Raw genomic sequence first — 20723 nt, forward strand, 5'->3', positions numbered from 1 at the left:
CCGTGAAATTCTCCGGGTAAGAATGATGCAAGCTGGTGAGAGAATGCGAACTTGATTGCAAGTATGCGGAAGATGACAGAATAGAGGATGAGACACGTAAGGCGGGATATCCAGGCGCCGGCAACCGATGGATCCAGGGACGGCGGGCTCGAAGCATCCCGTCTTAGCGTGGGGCGCCTCACCTCCACCTCCGGAATGACAAACACAGCAGGTACGGAGTACTTTGGCCGATGTACCTTTTGCTGAAAAAGGTGGCTGGGGAGCCTGTGGCTAGTGCGCTGTGAGTGGCTGAAGAAATCAATTAAACTGGAAAATCGCGGGGCTGGGACGAGAAGCACGCGCTCTCGCGCGCCCCTTCCCACATCGTTTAGTCGCGGTGGTCCCTCCACCTTGCGAATCGCACACCCGTTTCCATTCCTTTCAACTCCTCTTTGTGCCAATAAAACTCCAAAATAATTATTGTTTCGAGCGATCGAATTTCAGGAACTCGTCGTATTTTGCTCGAGACTTTGCCACTCGCTTCAGGTCCTTTACGGTGTTCGATCGACAAGCTGTTGGAGCTTCAAACCAAGACCGACCCTTCTCCTACACGCTCCTCACAATGCCTCCGAAGAAGGCTTCAAGACCTTCTGGTGCGGGTCGAGGCCGCCCGTCACGGACGAGCGATGTTCAAGGTACGAAAGGTCATAATCGTCGTCAAGACACTTGCTCACAGAGATTCAAGCTGGCGATCCCGTTCCCGTTCGCGCAAAGCGTCGCTACCGTCCTGGCACCGTCGCCCTCCGCGAAATCCGACATTACCAGAGCAATGCAAAGCTCCTCCTCCGAAAACTACCTTTTGCGCGCCTAGTGAGTGGCATTCATGCCTGGAACTGCGCCCCTGAAACTAACCCTTCGCTTCTAGGTTCGAGAAATCGCTTTAACCGTACGACCGCGAGGCGAGGGTATGCGCTGGCAAAGCCAAGCCATCATGGCCCTCCAAGAAGCTGCCGAGGCCTACATGGTGCACTTGTTCGAGGACACAAACCTATGCGCCATCCACGCGAAGCGCGTGACCATTATGCAGAAGGACATCCAGTTGGCGAGACGGATACGCGGTATCTGGGGCGGTCTGGGTTAAGAAGGGACGAAAACTGATATGGTGTAATGCGACAATGGAGAGGGGACAGGATGGGACATGGACGGCGTTTGGCGCTCTCGAGGACAAATACCTACGGGCTTGTGGTTTCCTGTTGATTTGCTTGGTATGTTGAGTGCATTGGTTGCAGCACTTGGAGCGGGCGAGTGCTTTTATCTTGATCTGTAATATCTGCAATAAAGCATTGCCAGTCAATTCGGTTGCCGAGGTATCTTTGGTGCATCAGGAGGAGCTCACATTCCTTTGTTCTCCCCACGCTGCTCATCTATTGGCTGGGAGCTTGTGTCAGCTAGCTCGAGATCACTGACGTAATGAAGCCGACCGCCGGCCGGACTACAGCTCCAGCTCCGGCTTCCAGGTTGTCATATAGCTCACTTTCAACCTTACTATCAACTCAATTCCTTTCAAGCCAGGTACAAAACTCACCAGGGCGACAATGTATCGGACATTCAGCTCTCGAGTCGCCCTTCGGGCCATGACTGTCGGCGTTGGCCCCGCGGCTTGTGTCGGGGCTTTCGTTGCGACTCGCCCTGTCATCCGCTGCGATGCTCCGACGTTGGCTACTGGTCCGCCTCGACGCCGACAACCTTCTCTCGATATCTCACCAGATACCGTTCGCCAGCTCTCCAGCGGAAGTGTTGCAGGTTTGTTGCCTTGAGAACTCGTCCCCCGATGGGTCGCAAGCTCACGTATACTGTAGGGTTCGGAATTGGTGTCCTGGTTGGTCTCTTCTCTAAAACCCTCGCCCTGCTCACAGGCTTGGTCGCCTTGTCTATCCATGTACGCTTAGCAATTGCCACTTGTTCTCTCCTCACAATCCCTGACACCGCTAGATCGCTTCCCGCTACGGGCTGGACATTACCCGCACTCTCGGCATCGACAAGTACTTGAACCGAAGTGCCCTATGGGCCAGGAGCAAGAAGAACCCATTGTGGACGTCGTCATTCCTTGTAACATTCATCTTGGCTGCGTTTGTACGTCTATAGTGTCGCTCGGATCGACTCCCTCAACATCACTCAACTTGCACCGTCTCCCGCTTCAGCCAAGCAAGAGTAACGTTGTCGCCCTCAAAGTAACCCTGCGTCTTGTCCACAACCTTAGCATTGTAGGCGTTGAGCCACTCCTTCTCTTCGCTTGTGAGCAGCTTCGTGTCGATGAGGTTCCGGCAGTACGGCACCATGGTTACGTGCTCGAAACCCAGGAAGGGCTTGTCTCCGAACTTATGCTTGGTCTTGATCTCCTTGACGACAACGATATTCTCGATACGAATACCGTACTTTCCGTCTTCGTAGTATCCGGGTTCGTTGGACAACACATTGCCTGGAGCAAGGGCCACCTCTGCGAACTGGACTCTAGTTCCGATGCCAATGGGACCCTCGTGGACATTCAAGAATGACCCAACTCCGTGGCCGGTGCCATGTCTGTAGTCCAAGCCATTCTTCTGTTCTGGGTATCAGCGCCGTCACTCATATCAACCATCTTGCTGTGCTTACCCAGAGGTGCTGACGAGCCAATCCATCGAGGGCAAAGCCGGTAGTCCCCTTAGGGAAAACTGCTTGGTCCAGAGCAATGTGACCCTTCAAAACCAGCGTGTATGCCTCTCTCTCAGCTTCAGTAGGCGTTCCAAAATGAAGTGTTCGAGTCGTGTCGGTCGTGCCGTCGTGATATTGGGCTCCCGAGTCACAAAGGTAGATAGCCTCAGGGTCGATCGTGGCACAGCTTCCACGCTCAGGACCGTAGTGAATAATTGCAGCACTGCAGAGGCAAAGGGTTAGTATAATGTCTCCCAAGCAAGGACAGAGTCAAGTCATGTAAAGACTACAGTCATTGGCCCATCGGCAACGTGTTGCTTGGCATGAAACTCACTTGGCACCGGTGGAGGAAATGGTTGGGAACGAAAGACCGACAAAGTCGCTCTTCTGGGAGCGGAGCTCCTCGAGCTTGTCAGCGGCTTCTACTTCATCAAGAGTGGCCTTCTTGTTCACGAGTTGATCTTCAAGCCAGGCAAAGTACTGAATCAGTGCGGCGCCGTCCCTCACATGGCAGGCCCTCATGCCCGCGAGCTCAGCCTCGCTCTTGATAGCCTTGGCATCACCGACAGGGCTTCTAATCTCATCAACCGACGAGTCGCCGCCAAGAGCCCGCTTCAAGGCCCATGAACCCTTGTTAGAGATGAGGAAGTTTCCAGTGGGGGCAGCGTTCTCGGACTTCCCCTTTTCACTAACTGAGGCGTGAAGCTTGCGAGCATCATCCAGAATGGAATCGTAGGGCTTGATCTCAACCTTGTTAGCGGAAAGATGAGAACGACACTTGTCATCCAGCTTCGAGTCGTCAATGTAAAGGGTGGCAACATCAGGAGTGACGATGGCGTAGGAAAAGAAGACGGGGTTGAAGGGAATGTCGTTTCCACGCAGGTTGAACAACCAGGCAATTTCATCCAGCATGGAAACGAGGAAACCGGGCGAACGCTTCTTTTCCAGCTCTTGGCGGAGTTTTGTAAGTTTGTTGGTGACAGGCTCTCCAGCCAGCTCATCGGGTTGAACAATAACCTTCTCAGAAGGCCGGGCTGGTCGTTCCTTGCCCCAGACAAGATCGACGAGGTTTCCTTCGATGGGGACCAGCTCAGCACCGCCGCTCTTGCGGATCTTTTCGGCGAGGTTCTTGGCGGTGGCTCCAGAGATGAGGGATGGGTCGACTCCTACATTCTTACCCCCTGAGGACTGCTCGGCGGACCATTCTTGCCAGGTAGGGACGTCTTGAAGACCCTGCTTGAGAAGGGTCCAGTTGCTGTCAAGCTGTGCCTCGGCCTGGTTAAAGTAGCGTCCATCAGTGGCAAGTGCGGCCGTCTCAAGTGTGACAACGGCACAGCCAGCCGAGCCTGTGAAGCCTGAGATGTACTCGCGCCGGGCATCGCAGTCTGCAATGTATTCAGAAGAGTGACTGTCTTCGGAGGGAATAACTGGGAGGGCGTCAGTCATGCCGTCTTGCCAGACGGACAGAAGCATCTTGATAGGGCAAACTCACTATAAACTTGAACGTTGCGCTCCTTCATGAAACCCCGCAGGCTAGTGAGCCTGGAGGTAGTGTCGATCTTTGCCATTGCTTTGGAGGAGAAAAAGCGGCGGTTAGAGAGAAGTGATAACGAGGCCAATCGCCGTGGTGCTGCTGAACGGAGGAGCGAGGTGGTGGACTGGAGTAGCATTGACTATCAGACGCACGCAACGCAAACGCCAGGGAGGAGAGAATCACTCGAACCGAAACGATTACGGGTTTAGGAACGATGTTCTCGAAATATGAAGAAAACTGGTTGAGTTTTTAGAAGTTGCTCTCGAACTGGAAATGAGTTGAAAGACGGTAATCGGTATGAGGTTGAAAGTGAGGCAAGGTCAAGTGAAGGTGAAACAAATCGAGAGTGGCAAGTCACGACGGGATCAACTGATCCGGAATGTGGGCGGGAAGGAAGGTAGGGCGAATGTGTTGAGGTCAAAATAAAAAGGTAGGAAGCAATGGGCAAAAATGCAAATTGGGGAGGGAGAAGCAAGAGTCAGGTCACACAAATGCGCTGTGTTGCGTGGCACAAGATGGTGAGGGAGGTCCAGGGATGAGGGGCAGGGCAGGGCAGATGGGAATGGAGTCATTGCTTGGGGGAGTTGCATGCTTCAACATTTGATGTGGATGAGGACAGGGTCATACCTTGATGAGCAAATGGGTTTAGATGCAAAATTCGAGGAGATTTCAATATGATTAACAATAAAGATGCGAGATGAGAGGTGAGCAGGTAGTCGTCAAGGCCAGTCAAGCATTAGATTCCATCCACGAAATGATGAAAGAAGCAGGGTCGTCAAGCCTCACGAGACACTTGACGATGATGCACAACTGGCGTGGGCGTCAAGATGTGGAGGGGTTGAGGGGCAGGAGCGGATCTTTGGAATGGCCGCAACCCGAGGCAAGCCGGAGACCCCCATATCTACAAACTCAACTGGATTGAGGCCATCAACCACTGGAAGCTCAGCTCCATCGCAGCTCTCGAGTGGAGTGCTTCTGGCGACATTGAATCTCCAACGTCGGTACAGTGACCTCGACGCCGGGTACTTTGTCGGATCCGCATGATTCACCAATACTTTTTCGTACCGTGACGGGGCCGATAGGTACCCACATTTGGGAGCCAGGTACCCGTGTCTTTCAACACCTCGGGTTCCATTCTGAATATCTCACCACTGCTTGAGATCCGCCGGCTTTGCCAACTGCCACTCTCTGCCTTTCTCCCGCAATAACTGGTCCTTAGACATTTCGAATCCAACTCTCTAGGACGTCTTAGGATACCCGTCTGGACCACACTAGCTTCCTATTTGCGCCAGATTTTCCTCAAAGGACCCGTGCAGCCACCCCAACAACAACCCCCATTCTCTACCCCCAAACAGAGACCGCGGATCTTATCCTCAACTATACGCGATTTACACGAGTTCCTTGTGCAAGCAAAGATAGAGTTGACGGTAATTGGTAAGTATTTCTCGCTTCTGTGGTCCCCTTTGTCTACCCGCGTTAACGTGCATGGATAAAAAGTCGAGACGAAGAGGTTTTGTTTGGTGTTACAAAGCGCTCACCGGCAAGGTCATTCACACTCTCATACTAAGCAGTACTCCGGGGAATCAGCTGACATGAATTATTAGGCATGAATAGGAGCACGAAAGCCAAAGCCTTGGGACACCACATTGAGTCCTCGTAAACTGCCACTAGGTAGGATGAGCCCCGAGTGTTCTCACAGAAAGCATATGCAGCAAAAGAGTTTTCTAACTAAATATATTTATTAGGCTTTTTTAGTCCCGAGCTACCATACTTGCCAACTTGCCGGCAAGGCCTTTCTTAAAAGAACTCGTCTTCAAAGCGCCCCATCGCTCTACTGCGTCTCCAGATCATGGAGGAGCAACCACTCCCTACCTCCATACCGGAGGTGGAAGCCGTAAGTTTCGATCCTAATGGGATAACAAAATTTTCTAGTTCTCAAGGGCCGAGCGTAGGATGCAGTGCTGACATGGTTGTAGCTCATCCTCTCCCTCTACCAACCAAACTCTCCAGAGACCATTGCGCGAACGCAAGCAACTTTGTCCCGGTTACAAGGGTCACCTCAAGCTTGGGGGATAGCTCGAGACTTGTTAGGAAGGTCTGACGAGAAGGTCAAGTTCTTTGGCGCCCTCACCATCATCATCAAGCTCAACAATGAGAGGTACGGTTAAGACACTCGACAGGACCTTCTCTTATCCACTGACTTTCCTCTAGCTCCTCACTCACATCTGACGACGCAGTTGAACTCCTGCTAGTTCTAATAGGCTGGTATTTGGACTCACTACGGAATGGGACAGGGCCCCTGGTTATAAGAAAACTCTCTTCGGCCCTTGCAACCTTCTTCCTTCACTTCCACCGAGTCTGGCGTCGCTTCACCCACCATCTCTGCCTCTGTCTCGCATCTAGTCAGCCCTTACGGCCTGATGCTCTTGATGATGCCCCCGAATCATCCGCCCTTATTGAGAGCCTTGACTCTGCTCAGACACAAGCCGCACTATGGGTGCTGAGCAACGTACTGGAGGATATTGCAAAGTTCGACTTGAACTCTGCCAGCAAGTTTGTGCCCCAGCACCTTATCAGTCGTCTATTTCTGACATTTGTTAGCATGGGCCTGTACGATGCCATCCTAGAGAACATACCGGCTGCTGTGGCTTTGATGAGCCGTGGGATGTCACCTCAGTCCACCTCTCAAGCTGCCCATCAAGACTCGATCAAGTGCCTTCAGGTAAGCCGCTGGTAATTCTTTCCCCGTCGCTTGCTAACATCATCTAGTCCTGGGTCTGGTTCGCACAAAGAGCTTCCTCTCGGGACACAAGACTCTCAGAGCCCATCGGGCCACTCGTCACAGCTGTCATTAGCTCGTTGACAGTAGACGAACTCTACGATGCATCCGTTGAGCTTATGGTAGATTTGCTGTCGAATTGTTCCATGTTCTTGACCGACGCCCACATTGAGAACTTGGCTGAACTCTTTGACAGCTCATGGTTCCAGAACCGCTATCAAGCGCTCATGCAAGGGGATTTCGACTTTGACTCAGTCCAGTTCGGTCAGCTTCTTCTTGCTTTCGGTGATGCCAAGGTAGAGAAGCTTATGCAGCTGAACGACCGCCGAAGCCAGAACCTGCTGTCCAACCTCTGTGGCCTTCTTGCTGCTCAGGGATACCCGGTTGCCGAGGACAAGATCTTTGTGCCTGCTCTGGAGTTCTGGTCTACATATGCAGAAACAATGACCGACGCCATGTACTCGGACGAAGGAGCAGCTAATACATGGGTGCCACAGGCCCTCTCACATGTCCTTCAGGCCGTGTCCAATGCATGGCAGAAGGTGATCTACCCGCCTCATGAAGAGTTTGTCTCTTGGGACTCCAACGAGAGGATCGGCTTCAACGATGCCCGGAAGGATGTTATTGATCTCCTCCAGTCTGTCTATTCGCTGGCAGGACCACAGCTCGTGGTGACATTCGCGGACCTGGTGCTCAAGGCTCTATCGGGCTCATCCTGGCTTCAGCTTGAGGCGGCCGCCTTTTGCCTCGGTGGACTCGCTGACTGTGTTGGCGAGGACACCCGCTGCGATGGCGCTCTCGCATCCGTTTTTACATCTCCCCTGTTCTCAGCATTGCGCCCCGGTCAAGCAGACATTCCCCCTAAGGCACGGCAGACTTGTGTTGCCTTGATCGAGCACTATACGGAATATTTCGAGCGAAACATTTCGCATCTGCCTCCTGCTCTCAACCTGCTTTTTGTCGTTGTCGGAGAACATCCCATGGCGAGTGCTGCGGCAAAGTCTATCTACAGGCTTTGCTCCTCCTGTCGAGGTCACCTTCACACCGAGGCCGAGGGCTTCCTCAACGAGTACCAGAACCTCGTCTCTGGAGGCCGCCTTGATTGCGGAGCCAGTGAGAAGATTTCCGGTGGCATTGCGTCGGTCATTCAAGCGATTCCCGACTCGAACCTGAAATACTCATCTTGCGCTCGACTCCTGAGCTTCGTTCAGGCTGACGTGCAACGTTCACTGGAGCTGCTACACTCTCCCGATTCTGGAGTTACCCCCTGTTTCGTGGCACCTACTTGCTCATATGCTGCCTCTGACGAGAGTCCTGCACTCCACACGGCCTTGAAGGCCCTCAGATGTCTTGCTAGCATTGGCAGAGGACTTCAGGCTCCTGATGTGTCAGTTGACTTGGATGGTGAGCAGGCAAGGGCAAATAAGGCTGACCCACAACTATCGCACCTTCAGGAGAGCATCATGACCATGATCGGTCAGATTCAGGGGGCCTTCAACACTAGTGGAGAGGTTGTCGAGATCATCTGCACCGTGCTGCGCAGTGGCTTCTCTGAAGTAGAGCCTGGTCCGTTTGTGCTGCCGCCTCACAGCGTTGCCCAGTACTTGACAAACCAGGGACTCGAGACACCAAGGGTCGGTTTGCTCGTCAGCACTGCGTGCTCGTTTGTTAGTTCCTTAGAGCACGATGGACTCCAGAGTCAGCACGCGATGCTCAACTCTGTTCTTCTCTGGGTCGTGGGACTCCTCAAGCAACTCCCCAGTAAGTCGATTCGAACGTGACAAGAGATCCTCAACTGACATGGAACACTCGGTAGACCCGGAAGCTGACCCGGAGCTTTCTCAAAATGGAATCGAGTTCGTAACTCGATTGCTATCCAAGAGTCCTGTCATCCTTCTTCGACTGGAACCTCAGAACGCTGCCGAATTCTTCTTCCTCTTTACTCTTCAAGTGCTGGATGGAAAGGAGCCACTTCCAAAGGCTAGCGCTGCAGTCTTTTGGGTAAGCCACCCCCCAGCTACCACTATGTGCCTGCGCAACTAACGCGAGTAGGCCGTTTTTGTCGACCTTAAGTGTGACTCGCAAGAGTTGAATGACATCGCCCAGCAGGCCATGCAGATGCTAGGACCCCTCCTCGCTCAGAGTCTCGCAAGAAACATTGGCGGCAACGCTTCCAGGAGCGAACTTGATAAGCTGAGCGAGCCCCTGAAGAAGCTTGTTGTTCGCTGCCCAATGGCCAAGAGCTGGCTCGAGGCTGGCCTCGCACACGAATCATTTCCCAGCACCCGTATCACACCCCAGGAAAAGTCTATGTTCTTGAAGAAGGTCATCAGGTGAGTTGATGTGCACCTCTAGCGTCGAATCGCAGCTAACAAGTGGATGTGCAGTCTTCGAGGAGCCAGGGCAACTAATCAAGTCGTGAGGGAGTTTTGGCTATCTGCAAAAGGATCTAGCTTTGCTTATGCTTCATGAAGGCGTGGAGTTGAGGAAGTTCCGTTGGAAGAAAAAAGTACCAAAGTCGGGAGTATGTGGTTCATCTATCTTGGCATTGCTCGTACACGAGCTCTATTCTTACAGCACCATCTTGCTATGGCGTGGAGGAGTACAATGTAGGAGTCGTCGTGTAGTGTACAGAATAAAAGTCGTCGTGGCGCTCAAAATCCAATGGCTCCTCGGACCAGCTGCATCGTCTCGTCAGCGCTCTCCCGTGCTTTGCGGGCGCCCACTGCCTCGATGCTGTCGAGATACTCGTCTCCCTTGCCCACCAACTCGAGGTAACGATCACGAATACCGTCCAACCCGGTAACGACGGCATCTGATACCATCTCCTTGAGCTGTTTGGGGCTGAGATCACTGTAAGCCTCAGCTAGCTGCGCCGCCTGTCTCCCTTCGGCGTCAAAGATGGACAGAATATCCAACAGGTTGGAGATTCCCGGCCTGGTGGCAGGATCATATGAGATTCCGGGGATAGAGTCCGTCTTTGCAGAAGCAATCTTGGCCTTGATGTCCTTGGGCGCATCCGTGATGAGGATCCTTGACTTCTCGGCCTTGTGGGACTTGGACATTTTGGATGTTGGGTCTGTCAGAGACATGACGCGATGGACGGGGGCTGTAGAGTGTAAGTAACATGGTATATGATAACAGCGTTGAGGACTTACGAATGAGGGTCTGGGGAGCGACGAGATGGTTCCCGTAGGCGTGGTTGAAGTTTGTGGCACATTCACGGGCAAACTCGAGGTGCTGCTGCTGATCATGGCCAACAGGGACATGAGTTGCTCTAGAGAGAACGTGTTAGTGGTCAAGTTCAAGATAGCCTCGTATGATGGCAGTACCTGTGGACTAGAATGTCGGCAGCCTGAAGGACTGGGTATGAGAAGAGGCCGAGCTTGAGGCGGGAGCCAGCTTGTCGATCCTCGATGGATGACTTTTGGTCGAGGTTCAACTTGCTCTTGGGATATGTCAGTCTTTGCTGGATATATATGATGGTGGTTTATACCTTCCACTGTGTCATTCGAGAGAGATATCCTACAGAGGCTGTGCAGCTGAGAATCCACATGAGCTCTGAGTGTGCCGGAACCTGGACACTGAGTCAATAAGAATTCAGACACTAATTTTCCTTTAAATAACCAAGTTTCAGCATAGTGAAGAGTCCAAACTCTCAATGGCCCTCTAACACAAAGCAACAAGTTCCGCAACTCACCGAAGACTGGTAAAACAGCGTCGCCCTCTCCGGATCAATCCCAATAGCCAGCAACGCCGCTAACGCCTCCCTCTTCCTACTCCTCAGCTGCTCCGGCGGCTGAGGCATGGTGATGGCGTGCAGGTCCACGACCGAGTAGATGAGCTTCGTGCTCGCATCCTCGCTGCGCTGGAGTTGCACCCACTGCCGGAGGGCGCCGACGTAGTTGCCGAGGTGCGGCACGCCCGTGGGCTGGATGCCTGAGAATATCACCCTGGGGTTCACCTTTGGCATTGTTTTTAGGGGGGAATTGGCGGAGGGGGAGGGGATTGGGGGTGGTGGTGATGGGGAACTGGGGTGAGGTTCAGATGTTCAAGTTTGTATGCACTTATCGGGGTGTATGCCGACTACGACATTCAAGTCACGAAACCATCCAAGGTAGTTTATATCTCGAACCGAGGAGCAAAGTAGCTGAAACGAGGTGATTCACATGTATTTTAGTTGAATTCCTCTCATGGCTGGTAGAGTTGTGGTTGGCACCCTTTTGGTCATGCTTGGTTAGATAGAATCAGGCACTTGGAGCAGCCACCCAAGGACTTTAGGATAAGCTCCTGGGCGTTATATCTACGCAGTCAAGTCCTGGTTTACAGTTCGTCTTTGCCAATTGTTGATTTTACATGGTTCAAGCCTTCTATGGCCTATTGTACATCACATCCAAACATTGCTCCCTCCCCTCCGGTAAAGATGGCCACTCTTCCCGGAGCAGTGAAGGTGTCATAGCCATCCGTCTCTTTTTATGACTCCGTCGTAGGCGGCACCCTCAAACCCGCAGCCTCCCGGAATCGCCTCTGGCTGAGCAGCTCCTCAACCTTCTCCACCGTACCAATCGTCTTTGTCTGTCCGAGGTGCGCCCACTTGGCCTCAATCTGTCCCTGGTCCGCCTCAGGCAGAGCATCCATCTTCTTGCCGACGCCGAGCTCGCTAAATTCCCACACGTTGGCCTTCATACCCACGCCGTAGTACTGGTGCTTGCGCAGGTAGGCGAGCCAGATCTGCACCGTCTCCGGGTTTCCGTCGCGGATCTGGATTAGTCTTCGGAGGGTCTTTCGCTCAAAGTTCTCCTGCGACTTCTTGAAGATGAAGTTGCTTCGCGGGACAGTCCAGCGCTCGGTGATGCGGGGGAGGGGGACGGGTCCGTAGGCCGGGAGGCCGAGGTAGTAGGCCGCTCGGAGGGCAAAGTCGGAGAAGAACTCGAGGGGCTGGACGCTGTAGGAGCGGAGCTGGAGGTCGCATGAGGGGATTCCATGCTCGGCCTCTCGCTTCAGAGGCTTGAGGTGGAGAGCCTCGAGGGCTCGCGGGTATCGTGGTTCCACGGGGGTCTGGTTCTCAACCTTGTTGGGGACAAGATCTCCAGGTTGTGCTCTATGTGTACGTCAGCGTGGACTCGGAGAATGCGAGGTTTCGGTTCGAGGAACGGCAGATTCGACTCGGTGGACGTACAGCGAGGCCTTCGTTCGGCGGGCGATCCATGGCACTTCGGCCTGCTTGGGTGTTAGTACATGTGTCAATTGGCTTCTCACGACATATTTGGAGGCTTACCGAGAGGACCCGCAAGGGTCTAAGACTTTGGCGCATCATCTTGCCGGTCTCTAGGCGTCGATGATGTGAGGCTCGAGATTTGGTTCGAGGTGTAACGGACCTGAAAACGTCGGGTGAACTTTTGCGCACGGACCATCGCCGCACACAACCGACACACGCGCTTAAGCGCGCGTTTAAGGAAGAAAAGTTCGAGATTTGCTTCAAACTTGTCTGGCCTCGTTGAAGACGAGCTGGTTCTACCAAGATTGACAGAGTGACATTATGCTTAGGGGGTTGGCATTGGGAACATTGGTCACAAGTTTGTTTGTCGCCAAGAAGCCCGAAGACTACATCTCACGTCTGGACTCGATACACACGAATGGTTCTGAAGTTTTTTGGTCTTGAAGTTTTTAATTACGTTTACGGCGCTGAGCCACTAGCTTCTTGTAAAATGCCTTCTTTCCGCTGGTCTTTTGCTTCTGAATGCCAGCGTACTTTGTGGTGAACTTGTCCTTGTCATAGGTGCTCATAACCTCCTCGAGCATGGTGGCCTTCCTCTCCTTGCGCGTCAACCTGGCGCTGTAGAACTCGGTGGGTCCGGCGATGATCTCGCCGACCTGAGAATACTCGGGGGCGCTCGTGCGGAGGGTCTTCTTCTGGTGCTTGGGGTCCAGGATGCCTCGCATGCGGAGGAGCTGCCAATCCCGCTTGAACTCGGGGGTGAGGACCGTCTTGGGGAGGTCGAACCAGTTGGCTCCGGCTGTAGTCTAGTCGCAAAAACATGTTAGCTTGGAGGTTCTGAAGAGGTGTCCTCGTGTGATTGCCAATTGTTTGCGCCAGGTAAATGTCAGAGTAACTATGAAATAAGATATCATGTGGTCACGGTCCTTTGATCCAAAACGGATACTGTCCCATGTCAAGAGAAAATTTGGGATTTACTTTCATCATGAAGCGCAAGAGCAGAAGGGAGTAGAGAGAGTATTCTTACCTTTTCCTTGGACTTCAGTCCCGTTTGCGGCTGAGGGGGTGCTCGAACAGACAGGTCGTTCTTCTTGCTGCTGCTGCTATCGCTGGCAGGCTGCTGCACGACCTTGACCGTGTCGGGCTTCACCCCCCGAGCAGCAGCCGGGACGAGGTCGGCAGACGCAGCAGGGCCATCTCTCAGGCGCTGCTCAGCCTTGCGCAGCAGTTCATCGACCTGAGCATCCAAGATGTCTGTCATGATCTGCTGTCGACCAGGAGGGAAAGAAAGGAAGCAGGTCGAGGAGAGAAGGCTGGCGCAAGAAATAGTTGACGGCAGAAAAAAAAATATGGGGACGGAGCGTGGTGGAGAAGGGAAGTGTGGCACGGGCGGTGACACACCAGCCACATTCGGAGGTGGTAAGGTTGACAGAAATGCATGGGGCTCAAGTACATGAAACGGGGGTCCAAGTGCTCACCCTATTTTGTTCCCCCTTCCAAGTCCCGCTAACCTCTGTTGGCGCCCCATCACTCCAACCTTCTGACGCCCAATCGTCATGGCTCATCGCCCTCCGCCAACACCAACCACCATCTCAGCTGCTGTTTGTTTAGGTACCAACACCAAATCCCCCCCAGGTCGTGTCCAAGTGTTTTTTTTCTCGTTTACTTACCAGTTCAAAACAGCTTCATAAAAATGGATCCCCAGAACCCCCAAGGTGCTCAGCAGAATCGCCAACGCCCTGTCTACGACCCCAGTCAGGGCGGTCACTATAGTAAGTCCACGCGCGCCGCCGTCGAATAAACAGCCCCTCCCTCTTGACCGCGTCTTTGGAAGGCTGACCTTGTCGTGACGCGCAGGCGCATGTGCTGCTGTACGTCCAGCTTAGATCCCCTTCGATTCGCGATCGCGCGCGTACCTCGCCGCGTCTCGCGATAGCTCCAATTCCATGCGCTGACAGCTCGTCGTTCTATAGCTTGCATCCCAGGGTTTCGCGCCCTCGGAGCTCTACACCGGACCTTGGGCCAATGTATGTCGCATACTGTCTCCACGCGCGCGCAAAGCTGACCACGCAACGATTGCAGGCTCATCAGGGTCTTACCGGCCAGTACAAGGACATCCTGACCACCTACTGGCAGCACACCATCTCGCACCTCGAGAATGACACCCACGACTACAAGATCCACCAGCTCCCGCTGGCGCGCATCAAGAAGGTCATGAAGGCTGACCCCGAGGTCAAGATGATCTCCGCCGAGGCTCCCATCCTCTTTGCCAAGGGTTGCGACATCTTCATCACCGAGCTCACCATGCGCGCCTGGATCCACGCCGAGGAGAATAAGCGCCGCACTCTGCAGCGCTCCGACATCGCGTCCGCTCTAGCAAAGTCCGACATGTTCGACTTTCTCATCGACATTGTGCCTCGCGAGGAGGCTTCCTCCCACGCGAAGCGGACCACCCAGACGGCTGCCGCGCCCCAGGCTGTTCCCGCCGCTCCTGGCCAAGGTCAGATGCCCGGTCAGCACGCCAACATGCCCCAGGCTCCTAACCAGCCTCATCCCATGGGCGCTCCCGACTACATGGGCGGACATGGTCTTACTGAGCAGGACTACCGTAACCAGCCCAACATGTACCCGGGTCAGGCTGTCCCAGCTCCTCAGGCCGCCTACGGACAGACCCAGCCCCCAGGCATGTACGGCGAGATGGAGGGAATGTATCCCTACTCGGCCATGCCTCCCCAGCAGGTATGATGTCCAGTCTCGAGTCGGCCGTTAGTCACTAACAAGGCGCAGGCTCCCATGTCCTCGGAAGAGTTTGAGTAAACACTCAAACATGTTATGCGTCCCTATCTCAAGCGCTTGATCCTTAGAGGCAAGGAAATGAGGCAATGATACTTGGGTGTACAAATTTGAGCAATCGCTCGGCCCGGCTCAGGGTTCACGATGGAAAGGATGTCTGGCGTAACGGAATTTATGCTTTATATGCAAACACAATTAGCTTCCCAGGTAGACCTGGTGGACTGCACATTACAGTAAGAAACACTCGCTCATTGCAATTGAACAAAGACATTCAGCACCCGCCCCGATAGTGGGACGGCAGAGGCTGAATTGTTTTGCATTTATACATTCGTGGCACTATATGCTTGTTTACCTGTTCATGCCGAATCGTGAAGAAAAGTTGGCCAGCGGCGCGCTTCTAACGGGACTGGCCGCGATGGGTGTCAATCTGTAGTTTGTCAGTAACTTGAGAAACTTGTGATGGCGAAGTTTGCAGGTAATCGTACTTTTCTAGTAGCATTGGTCCGTTGAGGGCGTCCACGCGTCCGTACTTCTTGTTGCGTGTAGAAATGTCAAAGAACTCGTCCTGGTTGTCCGTCTGGAGGAGGTTGATGGTCTGTTGGAGTTCGTCCAGGTTCTCTCGCAGCATCTGTCCGTTCTCGAGGCTGTCGACGAACTGCACGAGATACTCTACATCTTGTGCGAGGGCTGCCACACCGTTGGGGTTGATGTGCTTCACATCGGGCGAGAGCGGTAGGGCCTTACAGAGTGTGAGCATTGAGGGGAATCTCGGGGGATTAGGACAGGAGCAGCTTACTAGAATCTTGTTCGCTGTGTGACTCAGTGCGTCAAAGTAGATGAGCTCCTTGATCTCTCTAGGCAGACCGAGCAGGGTCGAGTTCATGATGTTTGACAGGTACCGGGTCAGCGTCTGCATGTAGTTGCTCGGTTCCGGTTCAACCGTTGTTGCCGTCCTATAGAGATCGTTAGAAGAGCTACCTGCATTATCTGGGAGAACATACCATTCATATTCCGCAGTATCCACGAGGTCGTCAATCTTGGAGTTGACGAGCTCAAAGATTCGCTTCTCAGCAGTCTTCTTGTTATTCCTAAAGGACTCGGTGGCATTCAACTTCACTGGACCACCTGCCGAGGTAGATGAACGTGCCCTAATGAGCAGCTGCTCGAGCTCTTGACAGGCAATCTCAAAGTGCTCCAGGTTGATGAGGATCTGCACGATCTGACCCAAGTATTGGGAGCTCAGACGCTCAACCAACGACTTACAGACCTTTTCTGTAAGAAGTTCGTCCAGGGACTAACAGGCGTTAGTATCATGTCACTTCAGTGCATCAGCCAACTCACCTTTTTGAGGGTCTCGTCAATGACATTGGGGTGTTGGAAGTGATCGTCGGAAAAGAAGTAGAACTGGTTCAGGAAATTCCGGATATCTATGCAGCACAGAGGGTACATCTGGGAGAAGGGAAGCACGCAGGGGAATCTGGTGGATGGTCAGTAAATCGTGTGTAAGTGAGGGGAGACCACATACGTGAGCTGGTCTGCCGGCTTTTCCTGAGTGAACCAGCTGACATTGACCACTTTCTCGTACTCCTCGGGCGTGTTGATGGCCATGGGCATATAGTCATCGGTGGACACGATCTATAGAACCTGTGAGCAGATAGTAGCAAGTGAATGGGCGAACCGACTAACCTCCTGGAAGTCCACGCTGAACCGTCGTTTCAAGAGTTCGGCGTACTTGTCGAACAACTTGAGGAGGAAGTTGTCTAGCATGGCTACTGTGTATCCCCAGCCCTGAGTAACGTTAGCCCCATGTAGGACACTAGGATAGTGGGCAGCCGGTATCTTACCTCCATTGTTTGAATGAAGAGGGCAATAATGGTCTTGATCTTTATCAGTGCCTCCGCATCAGTAACATCATTCAGGGACTTCGAAGTCAAGTTGATGACCGCAGTGCACATAGACTCCCATAGCTCCTCGACCTATAGTGTTCCATGTTAGTAGAAGGCTCAACTAAATGCGCCGGTTACTCACGTCAGCTGCAGATCGTAGATGCGGCACTCGTCGCATTGTTGCCTTTTCAATGATGGCGAACCCTGATATTCCCTCTAGCAAGCTGCTCAAAGAGGACTCATCCTCCGCCAGGAGCTCAATGGAGCTAGGAAGCAACAGGTCCTTTTGCTGCCGTCGAGTTGCGCCGTATTCTGAACGGAACTTTTCGAGCTGGCCAAGGGCCTCATGGATATGAAGGGCCTCGAACAAAGGAGTAAAGTCAACCTGCAACTCCTCATTGTCCAACACGTCAAAGTCCTCGTTCTCGTCGCTGACGAGTTCAATGGCCGAGTTCAGCTTGAAGTTGGCCAGGAATGGGTCCTCCTCTATCCTCTTCTTTTGCCGTGATCTCCTCATCTCGGTGTGATAGAACGCCACCTCGCCAAGGAACTGGGATGTCTCTCGGATACGGAACAGCCATGTGTTGAGATCCGTCATTACAGCCTCGGAGATGGCCTTTTGCGAGGCGGGGATGGACTTTTGGATGACATCGGCCAGCCGATGCTGAGTGGAGTAGCGGTTTTGGATGATGGGTACGAGGTGTTCATTTTGTAGATCTTCGAGCGATTTTAGAGCAGGATAGTACTTTTTGCGTCGGATGAGGTCGTGCGCATTGTTGACGGCACGGAGGATGGTCAGGGAGTCGTTCAAGGCATTGGTAGCATCGGCGATGTTCTGGCGAACGGAGGATGTATTCACGAGAGCTTCTTTCTGAGCTGCCAGCTTCTTTGTACTATCGGCGATCGACTCGTTGAGGTTCAGGATGTCATGGGTCAGAGCTACTGTCTCCTCGCGGACACTCTGGAGGTGGTTGATCGAGTCAAGGAACTCCTCATGGCGAGTCAGGCCAATACGTTCGATCTCGGCTTCACGATCCTGGTGATAGCGGGCCAAGCACTGGTTTAGGAGAGGAGTTCGGTTCGAGTGCGCAGCATCTTTAAGGACGGGGATGAGCTGGTCGAGGAACTCAGCATCGGAAGACGCGAGGATGACCTGGAGACAGGAGGTTAGCGTACAGCCCAGAAACGAGCGCTAGCCGTGGGAAGCCGTACATGAGGCACCGCAGATGCATAGTCATCCACGGCAGGTGGACGTCGCGGCATGCCTACTACCTGGTGATGCGCGAAGCTATTGGCGATGGGGTTGGGTGTCGTTGGACGTCGCGTGTCGCAACCTGGAGCTCCCCTCGACGTTATCGAGTGGTACGTACCTGTCGATAAGGCGAGGCTTCCAGTGCCCCACTCAAGCTGCGCCTGCATGAGACGACAGCGCGCGCGGGCGTGACGGGCAAGCTCTCTAGCGCATGAGCCACGCGGGGCTGAAGAAATCAGCCACACTCCACACACGACGACATGTCTACCTGCGGGCTGGATGAAAGCGACGACGGGCTCAGTTTGTGGCCAGAAAATGCAGTATGGAAATAGTTTGCCTGGATTTTGGGGTTCGATACCTTTGAGGAATACTATACGTCTTTCGTAATGAGGTCAAAGACTTGATGTGCGACTATGTTTGGGTGTTTGTTTGCGGCGCTTTGTAATTCACCAAGACCAGTTCAATCGACGAACCCAGCACGATGCGAAGTCAGGAAGGGTAGCTATATAAAGGAGTAAACGCGCAGTCCCATCAGGCACCAATATCTGCCTTTTTGGGGATCAAGAATATGTGGAAAACACACCTCCAAGCCTAGAACTGCGAGCACTTGCAAAGGTGTAGGGTAGGCAAATCCACTAACAATCATCCACGGCAGCATCGCAAAGCCCAAGTATGGCAGGACTTCTGCAGCTCGTCCATGCCTGACTGTAGAAAATAGAGTACAATAATGATATTTGAAACAAAAGACCACTGAAAATGCCAGCCACTTTTTGGAGGAAGGTGGCTTTCCCTTGCATGCAATCACCATGATGCTAGCTGCCAGGAGCATCGCTTAGGGGGCGCACTACAGCATACACGCGCGCAGGATGTAGAGCATCATGGGAAAACAATCTTGGGCTGGATTCAAACTTTAAAAGATTTCGGGGTATATGGTAATATGAAAAAAATCGGAAGTGCGAGAGTCGGTCACTCTTGGGGAGGGACAGAAGACAAACGGGTCGTGGGTAATCAGGGGCTTGAATCGATGCCTGGCACAGCGAAGATCCGGCATTGTAGATCATAAACCGTCCCTGACATGCTTCCGACGATATGCTTGTTCTTTGCCACGCAACCGAAAGGCGCCATCCAGTTGATGGGTTCACTGGGTACCTAATCTTGAGTATAGGCTTGTAGGCTTGCCTGGAAACATGGAGCGGAGGTATGGGGCGGCCGTGGGAGAATCGTTTTCGTGGGAGGTTTGTTTTCTCGCGAGAGAGAGCACTGTAGTCTGCAAGGCATGTCAGTGCGAAAGAAATCAGGAAATGTCTCTGATACTTACAAGTGATACCCAGCATGGGCGACTCCGACACAGTCATCAACATGAAACCTTGCTGTAAACGACTCCTGGAGGATGACTGCAATGTCGCCGGAAGCTGTAAACGCTCCGAAGCACATTTGGCGACGTATATTGAAGTCTGCCAAAAGAATGGAACCTAACATACCCAGCCCGTAGGGACCCTGATCGTTTTTCCTATCCCTGAAAGCACCGAGAAACTGTCGAGAAGGGTACTCTGTCCACTAAGAATGCCCCCTATCGAGATCAGCACATTTGGGGGTTTCTCTTGAGCGTGTTACCTCCCGAGAATGCTTTTTCTCAAAACCCACCCTCCCGAGAGGACGATCGTCGTGAGTGGCGTATCCTGAAGATGTACTAATTAAGAATCTTGGCTTCTCAGAGCACCTTCTGTGAGAGGCGCTTGTCACGAGGCTCAAGCTTCTTCCCCTGTGCCTATCAGTTCGACAGACTTCAGTGTTCTGGATTCAACTGACTTCTTGTTGTCTCAAAAAGTTTTCTGTGCGTCCCCTGGATCTTGTCTAGTCATCCTCTTCAAGGACGAGTCGTTGCTCGTCAGCTGTCTGGCTCGGAAATGGGGATCGATAGTTCGATGAAGTGCAAAAGGTTCGGTTTGGTTCTCAAAGAAGCGTTGGCTGAGTGTAGCGTAAGCTCGATGGAGTCTGTAACGCTGATCTGGTACCAAGGTCAGTAGTTTGGATAGCCTGGATAGATGAACGAGCAGGCTGGTGCCTGACAGAGGCTTCTCCAGGTAGACGAGGCCGCCAGCACTAAACTTCTTCCATCCCAGGAGCGAACTAACGGCCTGGGTCACATCAACCGTACTGGAGAAGCAAAGAACATGGACCAGTGGCGTCGATCTTTCAGATGAGCTAGCCCCTGAGGGTCTGGTAGTGTCTTGGGGAATGTCGGGAGTCTTCGATCGATGGCTGGAACGCCGCGAGTATCGTAGTAACGCTTCAAAGGCTTTATCGCTGAGGGTACTGATCAGTAGAGAGTAACAAAAGGGTACTGGGGCATTAATGACTGACCTGATGGGCTGAGAATGCGAGAGTCTGCTACACAAATATACTGCAACAGTCAGATTTGATCAATACTCCTGTGTGCCGAATTCGCTGGCGCAGTACCTGGGAGAGACAAATGTGAACGAGGAGACGATGGTCTCGGATCCGACCTCATTTTCCGCCGCCCGGCACTTGTCAACCTTCACCCCCACCCGGGGATGCATGGATGGTGATCCGTCCCTGGCACATAGATC

At 53.1% G+C, this 20723-nt stretch overlaps 8 protein-coding genes across 8 annotated transcripts; 4 read left to right on the forward strand and 4 right to left on the reverse strand.

The window, feature by feature from the left end:
- Positions 1 to 415: 415 nt before the first annotated feature.
- NCS57_00892000 (histone H3-like centromeric protein hH3v) lies at positions 416 to 1120 on the forward strand (the record flags this gene model as incomplete). The annotated part of the gene is made up of 3 exons (XM_053058718.1): positions 416 to 674; positions 725 to 849; positions 905 to 1120. The coding sequence occupies exons 1-3, from the start codon at positions 602 to 604 to the stop codon at positions 1118 to 1120; spliced, it is 414 nt and encodes a 137-aa protein (XP_052912549.1). The 5' UTR covers positions 416 to 601.
- A 412-nt stretch (positions 1121 to 1532) lies between these two features.
- On the forward strand, positions 1533 to 2124 carry NCS57_00892100 (uncharacterized protein; the record flags this gene model as incomplete). Its single annotated transcript, XM_053058719.1, has 3 exons — positions 1533 to 1782; positions 1839 to 1918; positions 1972 to 2124. Exons 1-3 carry the CDS (start codon positions 1575 to 1577, stop codon positions 2122 to 2124), a joined length of 441 nt encoding a protein of 146 aa, XP_052912550.1. The 5' UTR covers positions 1533 to 1574.
- Positions 2125 to 2150: 26 nt separating this feature from the next.
- Positions 2151 to 4340, reverse strand: NCS57_00892200 (putative Xaa-Pro aminopeptidase P; the record flags this gene model as incomplete). The annotated part of the gene is made up of 4 exons (XM_053058720.1): positions 2151 to 2579; positions 2632 to 2893; positions 3005 to 4097; positions 4163 to 4340. The coding sequence occupies 4 exons, from the start codon at positions 4338 to 4340 to the stop codon at positions 2151 to 2153; spliced, it is 1962 nt and encodes a 653-aa protein (XP_052912551.1).
- A 1713-nt stretch (positions 4341 to 6053) lies between these two features.
- On the forward strand, positions 6054 to 9455 carry NCS57_00892300 (uncharacterized protein; the record flags this gene model as incomplete). Its single annotated transcript, XM_053058721.1, has 8 exons — positions 6054 to 6098; positions 6181 to 6362; positions 6416 to 6757; positions 6806 to 6926; positions 6974 to 8744; positions 8800 to 8984; positions 9036 to 9316; positions 9371 to 9455. 8 exons carry the CDS (start codon positions 6054 to 6056, stop codon positions 9453 to 9455), a joined length of 3012 nt encoding a protein of 1003 aa, XP_052912552.1.
- A 182-nt stretch (positions 9456 to 9637) lies between these two features.
- NCS57_00892400 (Tryptophan--tRNA ligase) lies at positions 9638 to 11001 on the reverse strand (the record flags this gene model as incomplete). Its single annotated transcript, XM_053058722.1, has 5 exons — positions 10684 to 11001; positions 10480 to 10560; positions 10316 to 10431; positions 10142 to 10260; positions 9638 to 10092 (listed from the first exon to the last, which is right to left on the reverse strand). Exons 1-5 carry the CDS (start codon positions 10954 to 10956, stop codon positions 9638 to 9640), a joined length of 1044 nt encoding a protein of 347 aa, XP_052912553.1. The 5' UTR covers positions 10957 to 11001.
- A 455-nt stretch (positions 11002 to 11456) lies between these two features.
- On the reverse strand, positions 11457 to 13528 carry NCS57_00892500 (30S ribosomal protein S10; the record flags this gene model as incomplete). Its single annotated transcript, XM_053058723.1, has 5 exons — positions 13229 to 13528; positions 12659 to 13007; positions 12262 to 12311; positions 12163 to 12203; positions 11457 to 12084 (listed from the first exon to the last, which is right to left on the reverse strand). Exons 1-5 carry the CDS (start codon positions 13460 to 13462, stop codon positions 11457 to 11459), a joined length of 1302 nt encoding a protein of 433 aa, XP_052912554.1. The 5' UTR covers positions 13463 to 13528.
- A 366-nt stretch (positions 13529 to 13894) lies between these two features.
- Positions 13895 to 15018, forward strand: NCS57_00892600 (Histone domain-containing protein; the record flags this gene model as incomplete). The annotated part of the gene is made up of 5 exons (XM_053058724.1): positions 13895 to 13973; positions 14059 to 14072; positions 14175 to 14228; positions 14284 to 14940; positions 14989 to 15018. The coding sequence occupies 5 exons, from the start codon at positions 13895 to 13897 to the stop codon at positions 15016 to 15018; spliced, it is 834 nt and encodes a 277-aa protein (XP_052912555.1).
- Positions 15019 to 15342: 324 nt separating this feature from the next.
- On the reverse strand, positions 15343 to 18191 carry NCS57_00892700 (Exocyst complex component SEC15; the record flags this gene model as incomplete). Its single annotated transcript, XM_053058725.1, has 10 exons — positions 18093 to 18191; positions 17023 to 18033; positions 16839 to 16970; positions 16681 to 16782; positions 16520 to 16629; positions 16336 to 16471; positions 15996 to 16288; positions 15791 to 15947; positions 15480 to 15733; positions 15343 to 15421 (listed from the first exon to the last, which is right to left on the reverse strand). Exons 1-10 carry the CDS (start codon positions 18141 to 18143, stop codon positions 15343 to 15345), a joined length of 2325 nt encoding a protein of 774 aa, XP_052912556.1. The 5' UTR covers positions 18144 to 18191.
- Between the last annotated feature and the right edge of the window lie 2532 nt (positions 18192 to 20723).

This window comes from Fusarium keratoplasticum, chromosome 6 (genome assembly GCF_025433545.1).
Source record: "Fusarium keratoplasticum isolate Fu6.1 chromosome 6, whole genome shotgun sequence".
NCBI lineage: Eukaryota > Fungi > Ascomycota > Sordariomycetes > Hypocreales > Nectriaceae > Fusarium > Fusarium keratoplasticum.